At 38.2% G+C, this 26,988-nt stretch overlaps 1 protein-coding gene across 1 annotated transcript in view; it reads left to right on the top strand.

Annotated features, from left to right (window-relative positions):
* The window catches only part of smog (G-protein coupled receptor 158 smog), a 113,490-nt gene extending 90,969 nt beyond the window's left edge, over positions 1-22,521 (top strand). Inside the window, exons 9-13 of the mRNA XM_071591832.1 lie at positions 9,963-10,202; positions 16,742-16,867; positions 18,633-18,653; positions 20,546-20,666; positions 20,712-22,521. Of these exons, the coding sequence (XP_071447933.1) occupies positions 9,963-10,202; positions 16,742-16,867; positions 18,633-18,653; positions 20,546-20,666; positions 20,712-20,878 (675 nt within the window). The 3' untranslated portion in view covers positions 20,879-22,521. The remainder of the gene's footprint in view (positions 1-9,962; positions 10,203-16,741; positions 16,868-18,632; positions 18,654-20,545; positions 20,667-20,711) is intronic.
* Positions 22,522-26,988: the final 4,467 nt, after the last annotated feature.

Below are 26,988 nucleotides of genomic sequence, written 5' to 3'. Positions count from 1 at the left end.
TTTTATGCATTTTCCCAATATTTTTTCTCGATGACGATATAGAAGTCAGCTCAATTAAATGATGATTCAATGGACTCATAGCTAATAGTCGAAGTATTTAAAATAGAATATTCAACTACAGCAGCACTTTGAGAGTGTCATTTGGCAATTTTCCATCAAAATTAAATGAACCAAAATATTTAAATGTTGACGAATGTGGAGATATCAGCATGTAAATTTATGGCATTGGTTTCAGATATTATAAAACAACAAAAAAAAACAAAAAAAATGATGAAATCATCTCGTAATAAATTGATAAATATTCTTTCAAATATTATTATGTCATAATTTTCTTATGCCCTATTGCGATTTCCGTTCTACAATGAATTCCTCGTTATTCACAGGTGGAATTCAGTATTAATTCCAGACCCTATATTTGATTTTATAAAATTATTTAATTGTTAACTGATGCATGAATGATAACTATTTTTACCGATTCAAGCAATAAATACGATCAATAATTGAGTAGATAAGACTAATGTAAAAGAACGTGGTCGGCTTTCATCAGGCCTCTCTCATCTATTGCCAAATGAAGAACGGTGTTAACGAAAGTCGACGTTCCTGTTGCTTAACCATGAACATGAAGGGTTTAACGAGGGTCGATTATGATTGTTCTCAATCGAAGCGATATTTCGGTAGTTTTGCACAAGTACCGTTCTTTTATTGCACGACGGACAAACCGCTTCATTAAAATCTTCACAAAAGGCACCAAATTTTACGCGCGCCGTGTTCCCCGAAACAGCACTGATCCTTCGTCACGCCCTGAAGACCCATATCTTTATCCTTCCCGATTTTTTCCCCATTTCTTTCCTTGGTTTAACACCCTCTACTCAAGGAGTGAAACGATTGATAAAAACGGTTCGCGCTTTTCTTTCGCTCCCGTGACCATACGCGCTTTCCCTTTGGCACCATTTTTTCGTCACCCCTCTCGAAGCTGCCAACTCGAGGCTAACTCGCCGCGGATAATTCCCACGTGGGAATGAAAAAGAACAAGGCATCCACCGAAAATGCTACAAACCAGCCCAGCGAGACAGTTGAAGAGCTGCCCGGAAGAAGGAAGGACGTAAACTAAAAAGTCACAACTATTCAGGACAAAGAAAAACAATTGAATGATTATTAACTCACTATCATTAAAATTTTATATGACATCCTTATGCCGGAATCATAAATTTTTCGGAGATCGGAATAACTCTGCATTGACTCAATACTTTCAAAAACATTAGGCACTCTTCAGTTTTATTTGCGTATTTTTCTAAGTATTATATCATAAAGAGTCAGGATAAACATATAGACATGTGTGGTAACAGGCATTTCGACTAACGAGAGAAATGCGGTGAGGATATTGCTGGAGTCTGAGAATAAAGCACATATAAAGAAGGAATAGATTGTTTAAATTATGGCTGAAAAGGTAAATAAAGGGCAATATGTTCTTTTAACAGACCGAAAACATGTGCTGCGATTCAAGAGAAGGAAAGGAAGGAATTTCTTAATGAATTAATAAAAAGTTGATATGAGAGAAAAAGAGATTTGGCTGAATGTTAATTAATCAATTTACGATGCAAAATAAAGGGAGAACATGTTTAATTTGCACATTGCACAAGGAAAAAATTAAAACTGAGGTAAACAATAGGGCAGTAGTTGGTATTTATTTAGAAGTCATTGTGCGGTTTATTTTTTTTAGAGACAGTTCAAAAGCATGACACTATAAGATAGACCACCTTTTTATGACAAATAAAAATAAAATGGGAATGTATGAGAATCGGACTCACCGATTAGTCTTCCTCAATTGACATCCAAGCCTCAGAAAATTGATATATAATTGAACACTTCTTTACTTGCAATTTAGCTCCCAAGATTGAAGATAGAAAGAGCGGCGTGGTTCTCCCATGTTACCCATTTCGTTTTTATTAGCGGTCTCCAGAGTTGCTGAGCGAAGTAGCACCCGATTTCCTGTTGAGTTCGCGCACGATCGAACACCAAGGCTCACCCCGGCTAGGCCTTCTCTTCCTTTGAGCAAAAACGTTTGTTCGAGGTGGGTTACATAAGAAAAAGAAAGCCTCTCCAGATCACATTCCACAGACATCATAGCAGGCGTTTGGAAACCACTAAGAGTTAATACACGAATTTGCAAATACAGATACCCATCAGCAGACGCGATTTTATTTAAATAGATGAGCTAATTCAATTGTGATTTTTACGGCTAAGTCGGATGAAGAAGTGAAGAAGCAAAGAAATTAAAACCCGAACCTAAGTTAACAGGCTATACCCGCAGCAAAACGACAACAAAAATTTTCCTCGACGCCGTACACGAACTTGGCCTCTCCAGCTCGTCTCTAACGAACTGACTCATGAGTTAAGAATCCCCGGACGAGAACTAAAATAATACTTCCGTGATTCCGACCGTGTAAAGTCTGCGTCGGGGGGAGGAAGCCGCCCATTTCTCTGCGGGATGTGCTTGAAGGAGCATGGGTGCACTCCCCTCTCGAGTGCATGGGTGTGGAGTTGTATCCTGTCCACGCATGACGCCCATGGGTAATCGCGCACGAACCTTGCCCGCAAACAAATAAGAAAGGTGCCATCACCTTTTCAGAAAATGAAAGAGACCCATATTCTTAAATAAACAAATATAAATGCAGAAGCCAAATTACGGATAATCGACTTGCGGAGCCCATGTTCCAACTATTAAAGTATCAGGGAAGACGTAAGAGCCACTAAAATCCGCGTCAATTTCTCGGCCCAAGAATCGAGGGGCACTTGCTTGCATAAATCCCCGAGGATATATGAGTATATACATATACATATACATATATGTATATATATATATATATATATATATATTATATATATATATATGTATGTATGTATATATATACATATTTACCTAATTATTTATTTGCACAAAGATATATGCATACATGCACACACAATATATTTATAAACTCTTTGAATATAAACTTGATTAAAACCAGAAAAACAATGAAAGGGCACTCACGAATATATTTGACGTTTCGACCTGCAGGCTGCCCTCTTCTGATTCTGCAGACGGCCTGCCCATCACCCTGTTCATCAAAACGCCAAATATATTCTTGAGGGCCCTTTCACTGTGTTTATGTTTTCAGTCAAGTTTCTAATCAAAGAGTTTAAACATATATTTGTGTCGTCGTCGCTGTAGAGCGTTTGTTTATCAATATATATATATATATATATATATATATATATATATATATATATATATATATATATATATATATATATATATATATATATATATATATATACAGTATATATATATATACAGTATATATATATATATATATCTCATAAAAATCATGTCTTTCTTTCACGTTGCGTTCCACCGTCACACCTGTGACCATGTTTATATCTACCTTCGTGAGCAGGTTTGCGATTATTCATTCATAAATATGCTCACCGAAATAAGTAGCTGGTGTCCACTTCACTTCCATACCAACTTTTTTTAAACGAGGGCGTTGTCGCATACATCTCGTTTCAGTCGAGGGATCTTAAGATTCTAGACGAATACAAAGCTTAATGGCAAATTATTTTATATTTGAATATCATTTACGCATAGGTGTAGGTGACCGGAAAACAAAAAAGAAAGTTCAGGATATTTTTTCCCGCTGTTTAGAATCGTCAACCTTCCGCACCCACTTTTTTTTCATTTTTTTAATTCACACCATCACAGCAAAACCCCCCTAATCTTCCTTACGTTGGCCATTTTTTTAGGGAGTTACAAGACGTTTCTCACGAGGAGGAGACGCCGCCGTGAGAACTGCTTTGTTCGCTTTCAATTGGCAAGGTCATTCACTGTGTTTTTCCGCCGAGGAAGAACCCGTCGCTTAGCACGCCTCCGCTCTCCTCACTCGCCTTTCCCGTTTCTCCCTGCCAACTCCTCCCCTTTTACCCACACCCTTTAAACCTTGTTCGCCTACACCCTCCCACACGCACAGAGAGGGAAAGAAAAGTACACGACTCTCAACTCCACCTCTTATCCGTCACTTTAACCCCTCTTCCCAACATTTCATCGGCACACCTTTACCTTTCTTTCGTGCCAGTAGCCACCAGACTACAGCTACTCAGGATTTGCGCCACGGAGAGGTGTACAGGCAGGATCATTTAGGGAGAGGAGGCATGTAGGAGATGGCCCTGGTATTAGAATGAATCAACCCTTAACGAATTACGAGGACTCCACAGTTAAATGTCTCGTCTGACGGATAATTTTTTTTTCTTAATTTTAAGGAATTTTTCCGGTGAAGGTCGGAATTGCACTTTAAAGTGCACCAACGTCACAATTTCAAGTCGGCCCTATGGTGTGGGTAAGTCAGCCCACTATAAACCGCAGCAATGCACCGATGAATGTATTGGATTCAATGGTATTTCACTATAACTGACCTCAGTTATTTAATAATCGCTATAAAACTCACATCAGTTTTATATATAATATTCCCTCATTTCGCCAAGAATTTTCAAAATATAATAATCACGAGAACCATCTTAATTTGTGGGGTATTACATATTCATTGGCAATAATGTTAATTCGAACGCATCATATAATGACGCGGTAAAAAAAATATCTTTATTCGATAGGATCTTAGGAGGCCACAGGTTGATTACCTATCCGGCGGGAGAAATGTCCAATTCGAACTTCTCTCCAAATGGCAGAGGCAAATGGAGAAAGAAGGAGGGAAGATGAGGGAAAGCGGAAAGAAATTAAAAAGGACGATAGAGTGGTGGATTCGTCGAGAATACTCAAGTGCCCTCGACCGTAACGAGATGGATGTGGGAGGGTTGAATAGCGAAGGAAGGGCCCACGGGGACACCGAAGTGCCCCTCTGCTTGCGACGCCTCAAGCCACTCGACCGCCCACCCATTCCTCCGCGAGAGCCTTTCGAATCTCAGCGCGGGAAGTGCCGATGAAACTGCATTCGGTTCGGTGGAATCGAACCACTAGATTCCGATTTTATGTGTTCCAAGCGTTAGGTTAGTGTCACCTCCATCTAACCTTAGTGAACATACAAAGTTAAGACACACGGATGCATCCATGCCCGAGGCCGAGATTCGAACGGAATTTGGAATGCCAGAAAGTACGGTGCGTTGACGACCTGAGTACCGTGACAGGGAACAACTGTCAAAGAAGAAGTAAAGCTCACTTAGAGAGGAGTGTAAATGCAAGTCTCATAGTCGTGCATATTATTTACTTACGAAACTATTTATATGATATGGATTGACATTAAGGTAATCATGTGATTAAATCTGTAAGATATGTTTAAAAGGAAGGTTGCGTGCAAAGTAAACTTCATGACGTAACGGAAAAGGACATTATTATGTAAGAGGAGACCTCAGCTGGAAGTTTAAATGTTAGGACAAAAGTATGTATACAAGTATTTATTGCAAGTGTTCCGTGAATCTTCAAGAAAGATAATAAAGAAGGGAATGAGTTGCAGAGAAATATTTTAGTACTTTCTAAAAAATGTGAAATGTTTCCAGAAGAGAATATTCAAATTTATATTTGAATTTTCTTAATTTAAGATCAAATAGAAAATAAGAGCATGCCATCACTTACAATTCTAATTTTATACAACTCAAAGGTGCATGATTCAGTAGTCACCACCACCACCTCCCTACAGACAAATTGCAAGACGTTTGCTTGAGCCTACCAAATTAATATCTATCTAGTTGGAGGCCTACGGTTAGAGTTTAACTCATATGATCCACTCAATTTTCCAAGTATCTCCCCAGTTGTTTTCATAACGCCTACATTCAAGGTGTCTTACATTTTTTCTTGCAATTCCTACAACCAACCAATATGATTAAAACTGTCTTTCGGGGTTTAACCAGATCGATATGATTATTCATTATGCAACAAACGCCCATTATATTTCACATTTCAAGGTTTTTCTAGACTAAACTAGTGTTTTACATTTCCAGCTATTCCTCGCAGAGATCTTATGATTTGAAAGAAGGATCAATACAATCACAATGTCGGAAGGCAAACCTTATCTGATATCTTTAGAATTGTACCATTGGTCAAACATAAAATAGGACAAACTTATTTTTATCTGTCGACTAACGAAAAATAAATCACAAAATGTCCCTAAGTTTAACTGAATGGAAATAAACATTTTGTTACTCAATCGATGACGTTATCAGACTGGAACAGTTTTCCAATATTTACATTCAGACAGTATGCATACCTTTCTGTTGAAGCATGGGTCGCTTCAAGCTACACATACTTAATCTAAAGGAGTTCGTCTACATAGTTTTGGCAATCTCTCAATGACTAACTCATGTAAGGCCCCAGAAAAATACTCGCATCAGAGGTCACTCAGGTTGAACCAATACATATATTGATGATCTTTTTTAAGCCTTTCGAATTATCCATAGCCATTGCTTTAGAGATTACTTACGATTTATGACAACGAAAAAATCATTTTGAAGTGATATTGAAAGCAAACATTTGTTTTAATATCTTTACAAAGATTCTGCTTATTCAAAAACGTCTAGTATAATAACGTCCCTGATTTGTCAACTTCTAAGGCCTTGTTCACTACGTATGTTAACCTACCACCAATACATAACCCATGCTGGAGAGCCATGTAAACTTTTGGAAAAGTTTTATAATCAAGGATACATAAGGTTAAGGAAGCCTACCCATTACCTAATTCTACTCCTTCCAAATCCGGTTTTCATCTGTCGTTTCGTGTCATCTCAAAAGGTTCGGCTCAAGCGCAGCATTACTTTGCCAACACAATTATATCGCCGCCTGCCTGCAAGAAAATGAAAGCGGGAGTTGGATATGATCGGCTACGGAAGGTAAAACCAAACGCGTTATCAAAGAGAAGAAAATAACATTCTGACCGTGACGGGGATGGGGAGAGACCGATTACTCCCCGCCGTTAAGGTTGCGCCTCGCCTCATTCAGGGGCCGTGAGATCCGCATTGTCCTGTTTCAATCTCTTAAAAGCCTGCATCCAATTACGCCTATTAGCGCACTTTCCCGCGGTATAATATGCCATTTCTATTTATGTAATTTTAAGGCTTTTCACGTCGAAATAAGGCAATAGATGGAACGAACACAAGTTAGGTTGAGAAGGCGAAAAGGTTACTATTTCGAACAGAAAAAATATTCCCCTTAATCGGGAATAGAACTACGGCATGGATAATTACACGTACATGTATAAATAATCGAGATGCATTTTATACCCAGAAAGGCCGCAGGAATATGTTGGTAGAAGAGGTGGTAAGAAAAGAAAAGGAAATGGTTTGATTTTTCCAATTCTTCCCCAAAAATCTGTAATTCTACTATCCTTTTGCCTTTGGCAAACCTGATGGAGAATCTGTCTCACCTTTTACTGTTTCCCTAGTTTAAATATTTATTATCCTCCTCAAATATATTGTTTTTCCAGCGTTTCCCCATAACTAAATAACTATATATACACAGGTATAATGTCCAATGCCCACGCATATATATATATATATATATATATATATATATATATATATATATATATATATACATATATATATACATATATATATACATATATATATACATATATATATATATGTGCGTGTGTGTGTCTGTATATATATATATATATATATATATATATATATATATATATATATATATATATATATATGTATATACTTGTGTAAATGAATATTTTGCTAAAGTTTTTATCATAGTTATTTTTTAAATTATCCATCGTTCTCTGAAGAAGAAGGCTGATACCACCGAAATATGTCTTTAGCGAGTTTTTAATTTTTATTAATCTAACCCGAGAGCATCGGCCTGGCAATTCGAAAGATCCGTGGTTCAGGTTCCGGGCAAGGAAATATTTTCGTACTTATGATTTTCTCGATTCCACCTTTCCCACCCCTCCCGTGTTGGTCTTTTATATTTGTCCCTATCCACTTTTTTTATATTCTCCAAATCCAAAATAAATTTTATATGTACATTTACACAAACATACTCAAAAAGGTTCGGGGAGTGGGGCTATAGTAACGGAAACCTATTCCGCTAAGAGAGTAGAATTATTTCCGCCCGCTCCGCCGCCCTTCGAATCGCCTTTTCGACTTCCTCCTTCCCCGCTCTGTGTGCTCCTACAACGGGTCATCGCGCCCCCGCAACGCTTCATTCTGTGAGATTAATGCCCCGAGGGAGTTGTGAGGTGAGAAGGATGTGTCCTTACGGGTCAACCACCAACCAATCACGGGGATGAGGGGAAGGGACGGGAGCCCATCCAGTATCTTCCATCCACGCCGCGCCTCATCGTGCGTGGTGTTCCCTCCCCGAGGACTTCCTTCCCCCGCAGCCATAGTATAGTCTTCCTCATTTTCCTCTCCCCGTTTATTTGACCCTGGAAACACTGTTCGATGTGTGGAGTTGGATGGGGGTGAGTGGACGAGAAGGGAGAATGGGCGCATAATGTTTTTAATTTCTCCGAGGAAGGAAATACTCTTGAATACGTCCGTCTCGCTCCAGTGACCGCAAATCTCCAATTCAATCGTTTTTTCCGGGTGATTCCAGTCGCGCTAAACGACATGGCAATTAAAATAGTTTTTACTGGAGCACATAATACTAACTACTGGTCTTTTTTCGAATACATTCCGTCAGCCACAGTTCAAATGCTTGTAAGCCATTATCAAGGCAATTACGAGTGGTAAAATGATAAAATCGAACACGATATTGCGGTTGGGAATCTCTTGAAGAACCTGCCTGTTTCACTTAAATCAAGTGAAGAAAGGTACTTTTATGACTGCCACATCAGAGCCGGAGTCGCAAATTCTGAGCTCTCCGCCGCTAGGGGGGATAGTGTAGTTGGCACTCAGAAATCAAGGGGTTATTAGATACTTTTAGCTCCCTCCCAATTTCGAATGGACATTTCCCTCGTTTGCATACAAGCAGTCGTATTCTATTAGCATAAATGTGCTTGCATACCTCCTGGCCAGCAAATAAATAGGTATCTAGGTATTCTCAAGAATATAAAAATGTAATTGTAAATAGGATCTTCACAATCTTAAACTTCTGACATTATACAATTATCGATCGATTTCATGTACAATTTAAGTAGCTTCCTAACATTTCGAACGCAGAGGAGTATTCAAGAATTTACCTTTGGTGGGTGCGACATTTACACAAAATGTTTTAAAACTTCCCATTTTCCTTTTGTTAGACCATTATTAAAGCATTATTCACTGCCCGCTAAAGAAATGGTAAATCGAGTTACATATTTATATGATAATTCGAAGTTCTAATTATCGTTGAAATATATGCCTTTAAGAATACGCCACTAACTAAAATTATCTTCATAGTACCTTGCGACTTTTGATAAAAGTCAATTTATGTCCATACCTCTTAAATAAATCGCCAATTCAGTCCAAAATACTATATGTTTAGCAATGCAACATGTTTAGTTGGAAAAGTAGCCTTCAGTTTTTTTTAATTAAAAAAACTTTTACTTTCACCTACAAACGTGGCCCACTAACACGTTATTGAACTCACAATCATCAATATTAGATGACTAACATCTTTAAAATATTGTGAATCTATTATGTAATAATATATGCAACTACGAGTCATAATTTTTTCCGAGGGACAATTTTTAGGGAGAAATATTTTCTTCTTAATGTGGATTCATCCCCTGCATACATTCCAGCCATCTTTTCTCTTTATATGAAGAATGACCTAACCAATTTTCCATGCCTTGCCTCTTAACTCACACATTTCCTGGGTAACTACCCGTTCCCTACCAATCGTCCGCTTTTTCTGTGCCTGGCTCAAGGCCTATGAGTGCCTGAGGACTGGCAAATTTGTAACATTGTAATGATGTGTAGTTGCATACGTAATATTCTGTACGCTGTCCTGACGCCTTTTCCGTTCTCGTCCTCGCCCCGCGCAGCTGTGGTACCACCACAAGCAGGTCCGGGACTCGTCCAGCAGCGGGCGTAAGAGCTATCACGGCATGGGTCGAGGGGGTTCGACGGCCGACGGCTCTTCGGACATCGGCTCCGTGCCCACATCCCACCCCTCGGGCTACGGGGGCAAGAACGACGGATTCTTCGCCGGTGGCGCCAACAACAGCAGCGACGTCGAAGTGGGCGAGGTCAACCTCTCGGACATGAGCCCGGACGAGATCAGGGTGAGGACACCACTTTACTCCCCTCCGACCACCTCTACCCCACACCTTCCACCCCTCTCTTAAACTCCAAAGGGACGGGAGCCGCCGAGCAAAGTACCGGGGGAATCAATCCCAGGGGAAGGTCCGATGGGGTGCGTATGTGGGTCGAGCGACAATTTTTACTCTTTATTTTCACAAGCAATTTCGTGATTCAGTGAACATCTTGAAAATTACATAAAGAATCCCCGTAGCGGGTGAGGGTAAACTGTCTACTGCTCCATCGATCAATCGTCTTAACTTTGTCTTTTCCGTGTAACAATGATAAAAATAGTGTTACCTCAAACATTATCGCTACCTGGACAACACGCTAAAATTATTGTTGGGAAATTCCAGTTTTCAAAATTGCTACCTTAAAAATGACGCTTCGAAGACAAAATAGATTTTTTGTTGATAAAGTGTGAATTTTAAAGTAAATATAATGCCAAAGCAGACCCCATTTGGTGTGCCAAGCTCTGCGATTTCCACAGCTTTATGAGTCATTTTAATGGATACAATATTGTTCAGTAGTTTTGTGAGCATTCTCGAAAATGTTACTTAAAAAATTAAAAAGTTGAATTCAACTGGTGCTAATAAATTTTGTGGAATTGTAAAAATGTTCCATTGTCCGTTACGGATCTCACTGCAGAAAAATATTTCGACGTAAGTTGCATAAAAAAACAATATTATCACAAAGTTGTAAAGAAAAATGGATAGATTAAAAGACGATTTTCACTTTTGAATGACTTAATTTCATCGGCTTGTGAAATTGCAATTAGACTGAAAAATTTCATGTTGGCTGAATAACCTACATGAATCAAGATGTAATTTTTATTTGATGACTGTACCAATGAAAATCCACCCAACGCTCCATCGCTGGATATTATTCAGAATGAACACATTGACACAATTAGAAGCCAAATTACACATTACCAGGTTATGATAGGTATTTTAGATTAGCCATTGACAAAAACTTTAAAAAATTAATAGGATGACAAAGGACTCATTGTGCATTGGATAATTCTTTTGCCTGATGATGTATCGCGTGGCATATTTTCCGCCGAAAAGTTTCGCACCCATTCCACGACACATTTTTTATTCGACTCGGTGAACGACCGGATAATAAATTACTCAAGGGATATATCTACATATATTCGCACCAGTTTTAAATAAACTTTGTTGTCATCTAAAGGTTAATTAAATAAAAGATTAGTACAAATATCGTTGCCCATTACGGCAGGCATCATTAATTAAAGTTGCAAGGGGTAAAACTAGTTCTGTTCTTCTTTTATTAAATTAACCTGGGGATATCAACAAAGCTGATTTAATTTTGTGACAATACCCCGCATCTACCAAGAAACACCTGCGAGTGTGAATATCCCGTTTGCAGCTTTATTGCTGGCAAGAGTTTCGGATTTCTCAGCGTGATTTATAGCATGAATTTGAGACTTTCATTCTTAAGATATTACATCAAAATTTAGCGGCGTAACGCAATTCTCAATGCACTTCATTATGGTGTTTGTGCAGAACAGATAGATTTAAGATGTCATTTTTTCCACGAACGACAAGGTATCAGAATAACATTTTCCGACCGCGGTAAGGTCATATTCGGGTCAAAGGTAGTCTGGTGTGTATTCACCCCCTTCCACACACCCCAGCGGTGGCTTTCAGGGTACTAAAATAACTAATGACAAATAAAATAAAATTCGACTCGATCGACGCAAAAATAAATACGTCTTTGCATTCACTAATCAAGCTCCATCCTGTAAACACTTCACAAGTTAAAATTAGTCAATGCAACTTACAGTATCACGAAACGAAGAACTAGATGTCAGGTCCATTTCACTAAAAATATATGCAAACTACTCATTACAATATCTGGGGACAACACTTATTTAACACTCGTGATACAAACGACTAGGAAAGAAACTATGCATTGCTGAGTGATAGCTGACGTACACATGCTCTAATGTTAAGTGTTCCATAAAACTGAACAGCGAAACCCTAATGGCCAACTTGGGTGAGTTAAAATTTCAATGAGATTGTATTTGAATTATATATATTTTTTCTTTCTTTGTTTTGCTCTCTTCACGTTTCCAGGATCTTCATGAGCGTTAATAGTCGAGAGTTTTTTTTCTGTGAATTCTTCCATCCACTCTCTGATGCGTTCGAGTCGACTGGAAAGGAATTTTATCTATTTACGGTTCCTTTGCAGGGAACCAATTGATTTATTGACCCATTACCGAGATGGCATTGCAGCAAACTCCATACTTCCGGCGCATTTCTTTCCTTACACCCTCCCTCTCCTTTCTATGAGGAAAAACTCGCTCTCGTTACTCTTCCCAAAACTTCTACCATCTTCCCCAAACAGTCATCCCCTCCTAAACCTGTTATGGAGACCCCAACCACACTCCCAAAGTCCTTCCATTAAGAAAGAGCCCACTTCTGCCAAAACTTCGATTGCCATGGAGGGGAAATGGACTAACTAAATTCACCTAGTATGTTCAATGAGGCACAGAATTCCATGAGGGAGTTCTATTTCAATTTTACCCAGGTGCTCTTATTTAAAATGTATGTCATTCAGGTGATAGGGCTAAAAAAATGTGATAATAAATGCAATTTAGCCTATCATTATAAAGCGAGCTATGAGAAAATAAATATTAGCCCGCTTTATTAACCGATATTGATGAAAAAACATAAGGTGTTTCTAAATCAGTAAAGAGACATATTAACTTTTGTTCAAAAATTTCAAGCGGTTTCTTCACCAGAAAATCGTCTATAGCTACGAAATTCATCACTGGGTTTCAGTAAAATACGATGGATCTTGTCAATCATGGGCATCAATGTTCAATAATTGTATATTATTTAATAAAGATCGAAAGAGTAGGAAAAACAAAGCACTAAAGGCGGGGCCCTAATGAAGTTATCGATGATGTGAGAAATACGCGGACTGATGAAACCATACAAGTGAAACTGTTAACAGATACGTAAACGGTAACGTTAAAAACAGAATATCGTGCTGCTTAAAGAGAGCACTATGGATTTGACCCAAGAGTCCATATCGTTAGGAGGACTTTAAGAAGAAAGAGGAGTAAATTAAAATTCATAAAATCACATGAAAGAGAGGGAAAATAATAATAATACAGCATGAGTACAAAACGTATTGCGAAAGGGTTCTCGACATATGGTGACCGGGAGGCTAAGCCCCTTATTTCATTGAATCTTCTGGCGGCAGAGAAAGAAAGATGGATCAACGCGTACGGAAGTCGAATTCAAAATAGTGGACGAGGAATGGAATAAAATTCGTGCGTGCGGGGTTTTTTCTTCCGTTTTTTTTCGTTTTCGTACTTCCCACGGATTTTTCTCATGCTTATCATCGTCCCTGACGGGACCGACCCTCGGAAAGCAGAAGCTTATGACTGATCGACCTAGCCGGAGGCGGGATGCGCGGCGGTATCCACGGCGAAGCGATAGACGGGAGATGGGGGAAAAGTGGAAGAGCGCGGGAAAAAAATAGAGGATTTCTTCGAAGGGAAGGAAGGGAAGGGGTTAAGGGTCAGGTGGAAGTGGGTGTGGAGACGTCGGCGGCGGAGCCCTAATGGAAGTTCGTTAATAATACAAACGCGATCTGTTACCAAAGTGCTCCCCTACTTGAGTTCGTCTCTTTTCCCTTCCTCACACACAAGCAACTCCCTCCCCACACCCTCCCCTCACTCTCAGGAGCGAGAAGTGACGAGGGTGACGTCGAATGAAGAATTAAAAAAAAAAAGAGATCGCGAGCCGCAGGGGTACCGCCGACTGCAGAGACGGCTCTTCAAAGCAGCGCCGATTGCCACGACGGCGTCGCGATCGGCAGGAAAGGATTTTTGAAAAATATAAATTTAAAAGAAATTCTGGAGGACCGTCCGTCAAAAAGGGCATTAACGGAACCAAACCGTAAAAATTGATGAACGTACTTTCCAATTCATTCGAACCTAAAAATGTATAAATGTGAGAGTCGATGGTACATTTGAGAATATGTCTGCGGGCACGCAAGGAAATTAGGAATAAACAATTGTTTTTGTACCTTTCATAATTGCCGTAAACTGAAAACACGACATCCTCAAATAACGTGACTAAAGTTAATACAAGTAAAGTTAAGACAAAAGTAAACTCTTTGATAAAATAACGATTTTGAATGCTATTCAAATCTCGAGTTATAATACCAAAGGCATAATTGAGTTGGCAAGAGTATTAGTTAGCTTAATTAAAAAATTGGCAATTGGCAAAAAAATAGCAATGGTAAGTCTCTGAGCACCTGCAGCTCCACCCAAACCATGTGATTTTTCGGGTACCATATTTTCCTGGGAAACCATAACCGGCCCAGGGAAAAGAAGTAGCCCTCCTACCCTGATGAGTGAATTTCACACGCCGTCGGGCTTAGTACGGGGTGAACTCTACCATCACCTACCAAACCGACCTTAGGGTGGATTACTGTGTTTATGGTTTTTTTATTCCACCATATCACGCCTGAAACGTCTCTTTTTAATCGATGAGCTTATTTGAGGATCAATGTGAAGTTCTATGAACGATAAACCATTTTAAAAAACGAAAAAATGAGAACTATCAAAGATTATGTAGAAGTAAATGAGTAAAATGAGAAGAATCTGAGTACATATACAATAGCTTAAGGGCATATGTTAGAGTCTATTTAACCATAATTATTTCGGCAGAAACTTGAAGGAAAGTTGCCAAAGACCAAAAGGACATCGGGAAAAGTTTGTTGTACAGTGAGTAGGCAAAAGAAGAATTTAATAAGTGAAGGGAATCCAAGGCGGAGAATCTAAAGACTTTCATTGCATATAGCGTCGGCATAAACTCTCGTTGACCCTACATATTCTTTTTCATTTTATCACGATTTCTATCCATCTTCACGCCGTCCAGGAAGCCTATTATCTTCCTTTCTCTTATCCGCTTGGCTTAAAACCTCCCTTCTACCACAAACAACCATATCCCATTACCTTTTAATACATTCATAATCCCATTCCACTACTTCATCACACTTTTTCTATCTCCTTCGCACTTCACTCAGAAAATTTACTATCTTTATCCATCATACGAGTACGTTAAATTTTGATTAAAAACATTCCAGGCCATGGCCTAAAAACTGTGTCTAACCATTATGATGGAAAAAATGTAAAAAAAAACTTGAGACTTTTGAGCTCCACAGATAATTCGTTGCTCAGTTTCGATACTCTGTAAAATGCTATTGATTTTTCAGGGTAGTTTTCATCCAATAAAAAATATATTTCAGGAAAGCAGAAAATACAAACACGTGGCGGAAAATAAAAATTAGGACCAGAAAAGCCTTCTGTAATAAAATATGGCAGTTCTACCATAAATCCCTTTATGGTTCACCACAGCTTCCCTTCCTGGAAACACATAACTACTAATTTTATCACCTTTTAGACCGCGCCTGACATTAAGCAACACTCTTTTCTGGCATTTTGCTATGACTTCTGCAGTCACTTTTTCTTATTAAATTAAGAATTTAAAAAAATGTCGAATCCTTGATTCTCATTCGTAAATTATCCTCTCTTTAATTAAGCCCTGATCTAATCCTAACCAAAAATTAACTATCTACTTAATCATTTATATTACCTTTAATCTCAGTTGTCAGTGAAGTACTTGGATGAGTAATCTGAAATCTTTTGCCTTGTGAAAACATTTCTACTGTATCATGTTACTTTCTCCATATTTAAATAAAAATTAGTAATTTCAATAATTGATTTACCCATTTTTTTCAGATGGTGATATAATGGATTCAAAAAATAACTACGGTATTGCACTGGAGGTTTTCTCTCATAAACAGTCACGGATTGTAATATTTAGTGATTCAAAAATTTTAAAGAATCAAAAAAAATACAAAGTTCCAAATGTAATATTCTAAATGTATTTCAATTACTTCAGTTATTTTACGTTCAGCACATAATCATATTTAATTATGTTTAAGAAACAGTATTTGTATTCGAAACTAACATGGCTTACCTGTATTTTCAGTATTATTTAAAAAAAAGATTTACACATTAGAATAACCGTTGACAAATCATGGCACTTAAAATTAAGTTATAGTGCTTACAATAAGGTTATTCCAATGGACGAAATAACATTTATCGTATGCCATAATCTTGAGAAATCTTTGACATGGTGCCTAATGGGAATTTTCGATAGCTAATTATAAAAATCTTATTGAAATCATCTCGAAGGTGTTCATTACAACATTCGCAGCGACGGCGTGGGGAAAAACTCCTAATGGGACTCGAAGAAATTAAGTCATGACGAACGAGACGGTGCGTGAAGTCAATTTTTCATTTCCAAATACCTCTTCGTACGTGGCGCGGAACGAGTCCATCATCGCGTTCCGCCATTGTTTCCGCCCGAATATCACATGAAGGAACACTTAAAAAGACCCCTGAGGCACACACGGGATTCATTAACGATCAGACCGTAACCACTTCGAACTATCTCCTTCTCTTTCCTTAAAGGCGGAGCTGAAACGTCTGTACACTCAGCTGGAAGTCCTCAAGAATAAGACGATAAGAGCTGACAATCCTCACATATCCAAGAGGAGAGGTGGCAGGAAAGTTGCTCACAGGCGGTTCTCCCTCCAGGTGAGTCATTTTCTATTTAAAAAATAATTTTTTTAAATATAATAAAAAAAGAAAAGAGCTTCGCTGGCGGACTACTTGGTCCGTGTTTGAAATACTCCGCTTACTGCGCTCGGAAAATAGCAGAATATGTCCGGCCGGGAACAGATGACTTGTATCGCTTTAAAAGTCTCGATTCCACCACGCATCCTTGAGGAACACTCGAAGACAAGGAAGACCCATATGCTCCCCACATTGCACAGATATTAACGAGAAGCGAGTCACATTTCACAGCAAAGAACAACGCATACAATTTTACTGTGGACCATCCATCCAATAGAAACCTAGCAACGCCAATACAAAAGAACAACATTACAAACACCCAAGGTATGGTATTACGCATCACATCATAATGTATATCCATACATATGCTGCCGTAAAACAAGGCTTGCGCATATCTTTTTCCTATTTTTTTATAATAAGGACTGAGCTGCTTAATTTTTGACATTTTAGAATGTTCTACTATGTAAAAAAATGAAACTTGCATGGCTTCGGAATATGCTAATGCTTTTATTAGAATGTTTCATTTTCAAAATTCAATTTTTTTTATCATAGGACATTGGTTTTAATGCATATCTGTAGCTGAAAAAATTAGCTGCAACTTGTTTGAATGGACTTAGCTACGACTTTTATTACGTAACATAGGACTTGTTGAAGTAATTAACATAAAACATTATACAGTAGATCTTATGACATATATAATTATGTATTATTAATATTATCTGTGATCCTACATGATTGGTTGTTTATAGTCTTACGTCCTTTTTCAGCATTCATAGCTATTTTGACGTTGGACTGGTGACGATGAGCTATGAGAAACTCGTCAATAACATCCATGCACTTGGCGGGATTCAAACCCCTGACCCACCCACTATGAACTAGAGATAGAACACTACCATCTCGGCCATCGGGGCCGGCCCTTTTTCCTGTGTATATTTGGTAAATTCAATGTTAATTTAAGATAAACAGCGACATTTTTTTCAATTTGCTTGTAACGAGTCATATGTGAAAGCAGAGAATTTACTATCAATATGGAGTTGATGTGTCGTACCTTGAAATTGCTGGTAAATGCTGGACATTTTTGTAGTGCAGTATTCTTCATTTTCGACAAAGATTTCATAGCTAAAAATATACATATCTATTTAATCAATGTATATGTAAATATATGTCTTTTATAGCATAAATTTTCTCCTAGTGCATGCCTTCAATTTTCATTCTTTGAGTTGGTCTTTTTACCTTGGATCCTATTAGCGCAAAGGTGTGTGACGCTTCTGTGTTTTACAAGGGTGAAATGTTAAGGAATGATATTGAGAAAATTATGCGTCGGGAAGTTGACGGGAAGTTCAATTTTGACCGTTTTATCATTCTTTCATTTAAATTTTAAAATTCAAAATTACCAGATCAACCACTCCCTAGTGACCACTTTCTCTTCCACCTTTATGCAAAGTGACCTTCCTGATTGATTTACCTTTGCATTCAATAATCTGTGTCTAACCTAATCTGTTTCGCCCTTGTTTTGTTTTCGCGAAAGTTGAAATGCTAGCTTTCCGTTGGTGACGGAGTAAGAATTCCATGCCACGCAACTCTTATGAACTGACTCTTGACTCAGTTCTAGTGCGTTAGTTATTAAAGGAATTTTTTTTTATTTTTTTCTAAAAATTCAACTTTCGATTAGAGGGCAAAAGTTAAATTTAAAACATATATCGTATTTTTCCACGCTGCTGAGCAGAAGAAAGGAAGTCGAGAGAAGGTATGTTGAATGAGCTCCCATTCCTAATGTTACAACTAAAACTCTCTCATTCTCCAATTTTTTTAAATATTTTTACATTATTAACTTTTTTGAATAGAATACGTTAGAATAATATCAAAATTAGAATAATATGTCTATTTATTCCATTTTTTTCAATTCTCAAGTTCTGGATATACTATATTCCTTAAAATTTTTATGGCTGTTGCATATATTTTCTTCATGTTGCATGATTTCAGACTATGATTATAAATAATAATTTAGATAATTTTTATCATAGCCTATTTATGTGAATTGTACTACTTTCAGCAAATCAGTTTCTTATTTTCACGTTTTGGAATGACCTTCGAAGGCGGAAAGGCAATGTTTCACGTCTGGTCAGTCAAATATTGAGCATAATTTTGCTTCCCCAATTATTTACAGTTGGTTTCTGCGTGAAATGTACTGTGCACATTCTATGGATACTTGATCCGAAAAAACTGCTGATATTATGAAATTTGCATTCATCAGATGACCGTTAGAAAAAGTTTAAAATATTTTAAATCGCACTTCCACTTGCATGTCATTTCAATGGTGCAAACGTGTTAAAAATTCATATTTTCCAAAATCATCTCAAAGCAATTGTTGGACCCATGCATAATTTTTTAGGTATAAATATTTACATTTAATTGCAATATATCTTTATTTCATTGGGTCTTTTGTATAGCAAAAATATATTGACATCTCAAATTGTTAGGGTTTTTTTCGATTCGCTCTTCAAAAGGCCATCATTAATTATTTATAAATATGGATTTCATTATGAAAGCATTGTCAACAACGAAATTTAATAATGGATCTTATGCACGTCTATTTATTTTTAACTGAATTTTTTAGCTCTTTAATGAGAAACCTAACTTGGAATTAATAGCCGAGAAATGGCACTACCTAAATCCGCGAAAATGTACTTTTGTAAATTAAAGATTGCTCTGAACTATGTGTATTGTCTACGTAAAATAAGATGAGAATACGGTTAATTACAGCTAGGATATATATTTGGCCTGATATCGAATTACTGGCATTGGTGGTGTGTAAGGGGCAAGTCACAAAGTGACCATTGGATACATTCTCTTCCAACTCAATCCTTTATAATTGTGCCTTTCCCCAGGATTTGGACCCCTATTTTTCGTCAGCAATACATTTTCAACTCTCTTACTTCTAATACTTAGTTTTTTTTTCCTTGACAATAGAAATACAAATAAAAGTGAAGACAATAACTGTTTCTTATATAAGTTGGTTGCGAGCCATAAAAAAACTAATTATTACAAATATTTTATTTTAAAGAAAATATTCGTATGGCAATTCATTTTATATAATAAGTAAGGCGAAACTGTAATGATTATTTTTGGAGGAAAAAATAGTATCTCTGGCCCACCTGAATCTCTAAAAAAGGCTGAATAATTTAAAGAGATATTTTTCATCAGCGAAGCATAGATTTTGCACTATGCAAACCCGCATCAACAATTATTTTTTACCCATCAAGGCAGGGGGTGCGCAATCGACAGCAATTTTTAGCAATACGCTCTTTAACCTGATTCCAACAATTTCCTTCCTTTGTCACAATTTATTATTTCTCTACTTTACCCATCATATGCCACACTATGTGCAACTTCTCTCCCTCTCGACCCTCTATTAATCCCCTTTGCCGCTCCTCTGAGCAACCCCTGACCAACAGCTGCCTTGCCCATCACCACTAGCTTAGAGCAGAATAAAAGTCAAACTCTAGAGACTACTTTAAAGAAAACACAAGAAATGATGAAATGGAAAAGGAGTTTCGGGGCTCTGGGAAGGGAAAAAGGCACGGTGTCCCACCACCCACACCCCAACAGGCGTTCACATCTCTCCGCACCCTCCTGCAGGCCCTGCACCACCGCCAGCGCTGCTCCTCTACATCCCGGCAGCAGGGTGGTAACCAGGGTAGCAGCGGGGGTGCGGGAGGCGGAAGCGGCGGCTGCGACCGAGGCGGAGGAGGAGGCGGCGGTGGGGGTGGAGGGGGCGGAGGCGGGGGCGGTAGGGACGGCCCGGGGATGGAGCACGAGACGGAGGTATCTCGGACGCCGGAGGACTCGGTGTGCAGCGGCGAGGGGCCATCCATGGTGTGCGGGGACGGGCCGTCGTGCGCCTATAGCGACGCGGGATACGGCACCCCACCCCACACGGGAGTCTCGCACCGGGGGTCTTACAAGCTGTGAGCGCGCTGAGTGGAAAGGCGAGGGCCGATGGAGCCGCTGCCGGTTGGGATCCCCTTGGAGCAGCGTCCGGAACGGTGGAGCGCACGTGGAGGAGGGGCGCGCGCATGCGTAGGTATTTCATCTTTCCGAAAGGACGCACGAGAGGACGACAAGGTGAACGGTGTTGTGCTAATGGGTGTCCCTTTGGAACCTCCCCCCCCCCCCGATGCGTGAGAGGGATAGGCTTCGAGAGGGATCCAAATTCAAGGGAAAACCTCACTCCCGGAAGATCCCACTCGAATCGAACGTTGTTGGGAGAATTGATTGAAATTTAAAATAAATGAAAGATAGTACGATCGAGCTTTTTTTCTAGATTGAGGTTGGCGTTGTGTGAGTGGTGTCTGGGCATGTTTTTGTGCGTGTGTGTTTCCCAGGGGAAAATGTTTATGTCCACGCTGTGCAGATGGGGACGGGGCTGCTTGAGTGAAAGTTTTTCCAGGGTAACAAACAAAAGAAAAACCAACGTTTGCGGACGAGCCTGGTTTCCCTCGAAGAAAGGGGAGAAGGAGAAAAGGCTTGGAAATGTGCTATAGGGAAGAGATAACTCGCAAACCCGATGTTCGATCCCGCGAAATAGAGTAAGGTAAATCGGTCTGTGGGTGACGGAGGGGGGATAGTGTTGAGAAGATCGCATCTCTTTCCTCACAGGGAAGAGTTCCTGCTGCTAATTATTCTAATTGAGATACTCGGATGGAATCGCACCCGGTCAATCTTTTTTTTTTCGCGGGAGTCGAAAAATAAAAGCCTTCACCCGATCGGCGAATGATGGAGACATCCGCACTGAAAACATAATAGCGAGAAAGAGAGGTAGGGGCGGGGGGTGGCAGGGAAGCCAAAAGAATAAAAAATAGCTTCACGGTTCAAGGTGTGAAGAAAATTGTTTCATTGTCCGCTTCTTCGTCGGTATTTTTTATAAATGGAAAACTATCCGCCTATGTGGGGAAAGGGTACGCCGCTATCAAGAATATTAGCCATCAAGTAAGTGGTTTGTCATATTTTCTAATGTCACGACATTTCGAGAGAAATGCCGTGACATTAGAAATATGTATGGTAGTATCATGAAAGATAGCAGGAGACAAGAGATAAGACACTGTCCCTATGTGCAGAGTAGTTGCAGTCGCAAAGCTACTTTCCGGAAGATTCGTAAAATCTGAGGAAAGATTAGCACGATAAGTGTGTTTAATCCTTCCCTAAACCACCACCCACGGTTTGCACAATTAACAGCGATACCGCTAACGCTCCTCTCCCTAGCAAACAGAACTCAGTGCGATTGAGGTATCGAACGCTACTGAAGTGTACATTGCTTTATGTTAATTGTTTGTGTAACCATGGAAACAATGTAAACAAAGTACCACTCTAATGTAGATACGTTGTGTTTAAAATTAGGAAAGAATATATTAAGGGTCCTCAATAAAGCCCCTTTCAACAATTGTGCTCCAAGGCACAAAGATCGGAATCTCATGGACGGAAGTAATTTATTAATTTGAGAATATATATAAATAATATACCTATATATATAAATTGAATGCCTCCCGTGAGGGAAGTGTCTGCTATAGGTGGATTTATGATAAAAAGCTTACCTTAAAAAAAGAAACAATTTTGTATCCCATACACCATTTCTCATATCTAAAAAAATAACTATTTGCCTACATTTTCGGTTTTCCTATGAAAGTTCAGGAAACTTCTAAAAAAAAATATGTCTTGTATTGCTACGTATCTTAAAAAGACTAAGTTGGTGAGATGTTGCTTTTACTCATTGTAAAATGAAAACGTGTGCTGAATGTCGCTATTTCTAAATGATTACTCATTCTTGTGAAATGGGTGTCTTGGACTAAATCGTTGTTTATTATAAGTCCACCACATTGCCGCGAGGTATCAACAGTTATCGACCTCAAGAGTTCACATTGGGGATGCCAAAACAGGTCGCTTTTGGGGAGTTATATCACATTTCCACACTTAACACTCGTATAATTAGATGAAAAAAATGACTATGTTTACGACTTAGTTAAAGGTACTATTTTTCTACTCGATGTTAATCAGTAGGATAAATTTTTAAAACTTTTCCAGGAATACAGTTGGTTGCGTTCACGTAAATTCACATATTCTTTAGGTAGAACCAACCGATCATTGACCATAGAGACAGGCTTGGTGGAATTCCATTTGAGCATGCATAAGGAAAAAAGGAACCAAACGATTTAACCCTAAAGGCCTTTTTTCCTCCCACTAAAAACCATTGAAAACACATGTCAAGTCGACCTCGATAACTTGAACTATTTAAATGTCCCCTGTGAATTTGGGCCCAAATCTTTTAAGAAATTCAAAGGTTAAAAAATCTTTCTACATACATGACAAACTCATGAGCTTCAAGTGGCTTTTTTTTCGATAAATATCCCCTTTGGAGAGGCAACTTTCCATGGCTTTGAATAATGAAATCTTTTGTTGAAGAGCCGTCTGAGAGTACAATATGCTTAACCATTTTTATTTATACCAATGTCGATGATCTCTGTTTTAAAATCAACATTATATGTAGCCAGCTGATTTAATAATAATATTTATTTTACGTGGAGAGAAATATTTGGCCAATTAAACTTGATAAAATGCTTTTTCATCCAATATACAAAGCTAATAATCGTGGAGGATTTTCATTGAAAAATAATTCAATTGGAAAAAACCCAAGAAAAATCTGTGTATACGATTAACGACGTATAAAATTTGTGTATATGATTAAAATACTGGTTATAAATAGTCATTTTTTTTATTTTTTTTCTAAATTGGTTGAGAATTTAACTTTCAATAATCTTCATGAAACAAGACCACAGGTATCAATCTGAATTTGGATTTACTTCTTAAATCAAACTATGATTTAGAGCGTCATTAACAAAAAATAATTTTGACAGAAAGATTTGTTTTTGACCATGGGAAGAAGGTTCGAGCAAAGACCGTTAGGAGGCCTTAATATGCGGGAGGAAGCACATGAATGCGGCTGATACGGCCGTATTTTGTAGGATATTTGGTACAATTTTGCGAGTAATCCAACTCCTTATAGATAAGCAAATTAATCTAAAATCGGCAGATAGCAACACCTAAAAATTTGAATAATACTTAAATTTTGTATACCTTTGGAGTGGCATAATTTAAATAATTTATTTTACAAATTTTCTCAGGAAATATGAGGAGTCGGCTTCTATGCTGTTTAAAAACAACCCTCATGCCTCCTAGGGCGAGAATTAGAAATAATCGACTACATACTCAAGTAAATTATTCGGCCCGCGTACTGGGCATTAGCGCAAGAGTGACCAAAATTGGAATTATGTAGTTTTAAGTTTCCATCTCACCTTTTCTCACTTGCGTTGATTTATTTCATTGAGGAAATTATTCACAAACTGAAATCCTAATCACACATGGCATTGTAAACGTTAATTTTAATCAGTAATAAATTAAAATAATTGAATGGTCGATTTTAGTTCTATGGTTTATTATATTTAATAAACAATTTTTTAAATTTTTGATCCACAAATCTTCGTGGTCGTTGAGTTTGAATAGTTATTCTATCGTTCTTATATTTTGGTGCTTCAATTCATCAACTGCGGATCCAAAAGGAAGTATTTTGAATTATTAAGAGTTTGAGTCGCGTATTCGATCGTCTTTAACGGCCTATCCAATTCTACCTTCGCAATTTGCCACGCGGTCTGATTTTGTTGGTCACCATAAGCAAAAGACCATACCTTGATAAATGCTAAGGCGAAGACATTTACACGAACCAAGACATTCGAACGGGAAAACTCCTTCCCCATCCAAAACTCGGACCCTCTTCTTACTGAACCTCACACGTTGCGTCACTCAGGAAAAGCACACACTCTTGGACGGGCGCGTGATTTCACTTCGAGTCGAGCCGCCAGCGACGCACGGGGGGAGGAGAGGAGGGTGACCCTCAGCCCGGAGGGGAAGATGATGCACCCCCAGGTATGGGACCCGCAATGAATTTTAATGCCTTCCGGCGGGGGAGGAGAGAAAGAGGGAGGGATGAGAGCTCTCTTTGGGGGAGGAGGTGGGGGCGGAGATTGCGCTCGGTACAAGGGCAGTGAACTCGTTTTGAATGGGAGAAGTGGCGGCGCTCCGACCCCCCGGTCGCAGAACAGGGAAGCAAGGCACCACGACCATCTCGACACAGAAGTTCCCGGAAAACTTCGTTCGGAGGCGAGGTCGTGTCCAGACAAACGTGCGAGAAGCACGAGAGGAAATGCCCAGGAACGAGAGGGAATTAAGATATATATATATATATATATATATATATTTATTTATTTATTTATTTATTTATTTATTTATTTATATAATATTGGGACGGCACAATAGAACACAAATAAAATAGTAACATTTAAAAGGAGACTCACACGGTAAATTGTTTGAGCTTTCGGCCTTCTCCGAGGCCCTTTTAAATGTTAGTATTTTATTTGTGTTCTATTGTGCCGTCCCAATATTATACTGCTCGTGTGAGTGTTTCCGTATAATCGATATATATATATATATATATATATATATATATATATATATATATATATATATATTTATTTATTTATTTATTTATTTATTTATTTATATAATATTGGGACGGCACAATAGAACACAAATAAAATAGTAACATTTAAAAGGAGACTCACACGCAATTGCTGTTAAGAGACCTTAGATGTAGCAGGAAGGTGCATAGCGGTTATATAGTGTATATATATATATATATATATATATATATATATATATATATATATATAGTGTATAGTAGGTTATATAGTGTATATATATATATATATATATATATATATATATATATATATATATATATATATACACTATATAACCGCTATGCACCTTCCTGCTACATCTAAGGTCTCTTAACAGCAATTGCGTTGGTAGCAAGTCGCGGTCGCTGGGTCCCTGAATGCTGCGTCTGTACCTCGGTGCGTAAATGAATTGGGTCTGAAGACTAAAGAAGTTTCAATATTTCCAAAATGCTCTCGATTGCAGTCATACCTCCTAGAGTATTTGCTTCGGGGTACCCAGCGCTGAATACGATCTTCACGTGGTCATCTTTCTACTAACTGTCATTTTGTTCATTCAATCAATTTCATTTTTTTCTTTCATCAACTTTTCGTAAAAATCATAATTGGGCCCCTTTTTTTTAAATAGGTTGACTTGTGTTATCAGGTAAACACGCGTAGTGTGAATTCGTTATCCCAAACCATCTTGTTCAAAATGTTATTGCGAAAGAGTTTCGGAGTTGATTATCTTAAATCATCTTAAGATAACTGCCAAAGCGTTTTCCACTCAAGTGGCCATTTTTTTTCAAAATATTAACCTTATTCGAGTATTTGGGTGAACCTGTGGTCTTGGTGACTGATTAAGTCCTTAGACATGGACCGTATGATTGTTTCAATTCCAAATCCAATAAAAGTTTCCGACCTTCCGCGTCGTATCTACGGAAGACGCCATTTGAATATTACATTTTTCGTTTGGTTTTGCGAAACATCATCAAAACATTTTAGAAAGTTATTTGCATTCACACTTTCCATAAAACGCACTAAAACTTGTGAAGGACTCCAGATTCGAGAGTCGCCGATTTTAAATTTACTTTTACCGATTAAAAATTCCATCGCAATCAACTCATATAATAAATTCCCTGAATGTACTATCTTTTATAAAATTATTATGACTTATATGTACCTACTATCTTTCACAATGTAGCATGCGCTAGTTCCTGTTTCAAATTATTCAAAAATCGAATGTGAATTCAAATAATTGGTCAATGTTACTGATTTCAATTCCTTCCACTTCAAGTATGATAAAAACACTAATATATGCATCACTCGAAATTCCGCCTGATATATGTGTAATGTATGGATATTATGGGTGACCAATGAAGGGAGTGGATTTGGAATCCAAATTTATTAGGTGCTTGAAACCTCGATGAGGATTACCTGACCGTAGTGAAAAGAAGAGTCTTTGCTGGAAAATATGCGGCAAACTTAGACCGCCCCATCTGAACCAAAAGCGTAGAAAGAATACGTAAAGAGAGGGAG

Source organism: Hetaerina americana, unplaced genomic scaffold (assembly GCF_022747635.1).
Source record: "Hetaerina americana unplaced genomic scaffold, ioHetAmer1.1.p SCAF_5, whole genome shotgun sequence".
Lineage (NCBI taxonomy): Eukaryota > Metazoa > Arthropoda > Insecta > Odonata > Calopterygidae > Hetaerina > Hetaerina americana.
The sequence above is the reverse complement of the archived record's forward strand: the minus strand, read 5'-3'. Positions and strand labels throughout refer to the sequence as shown.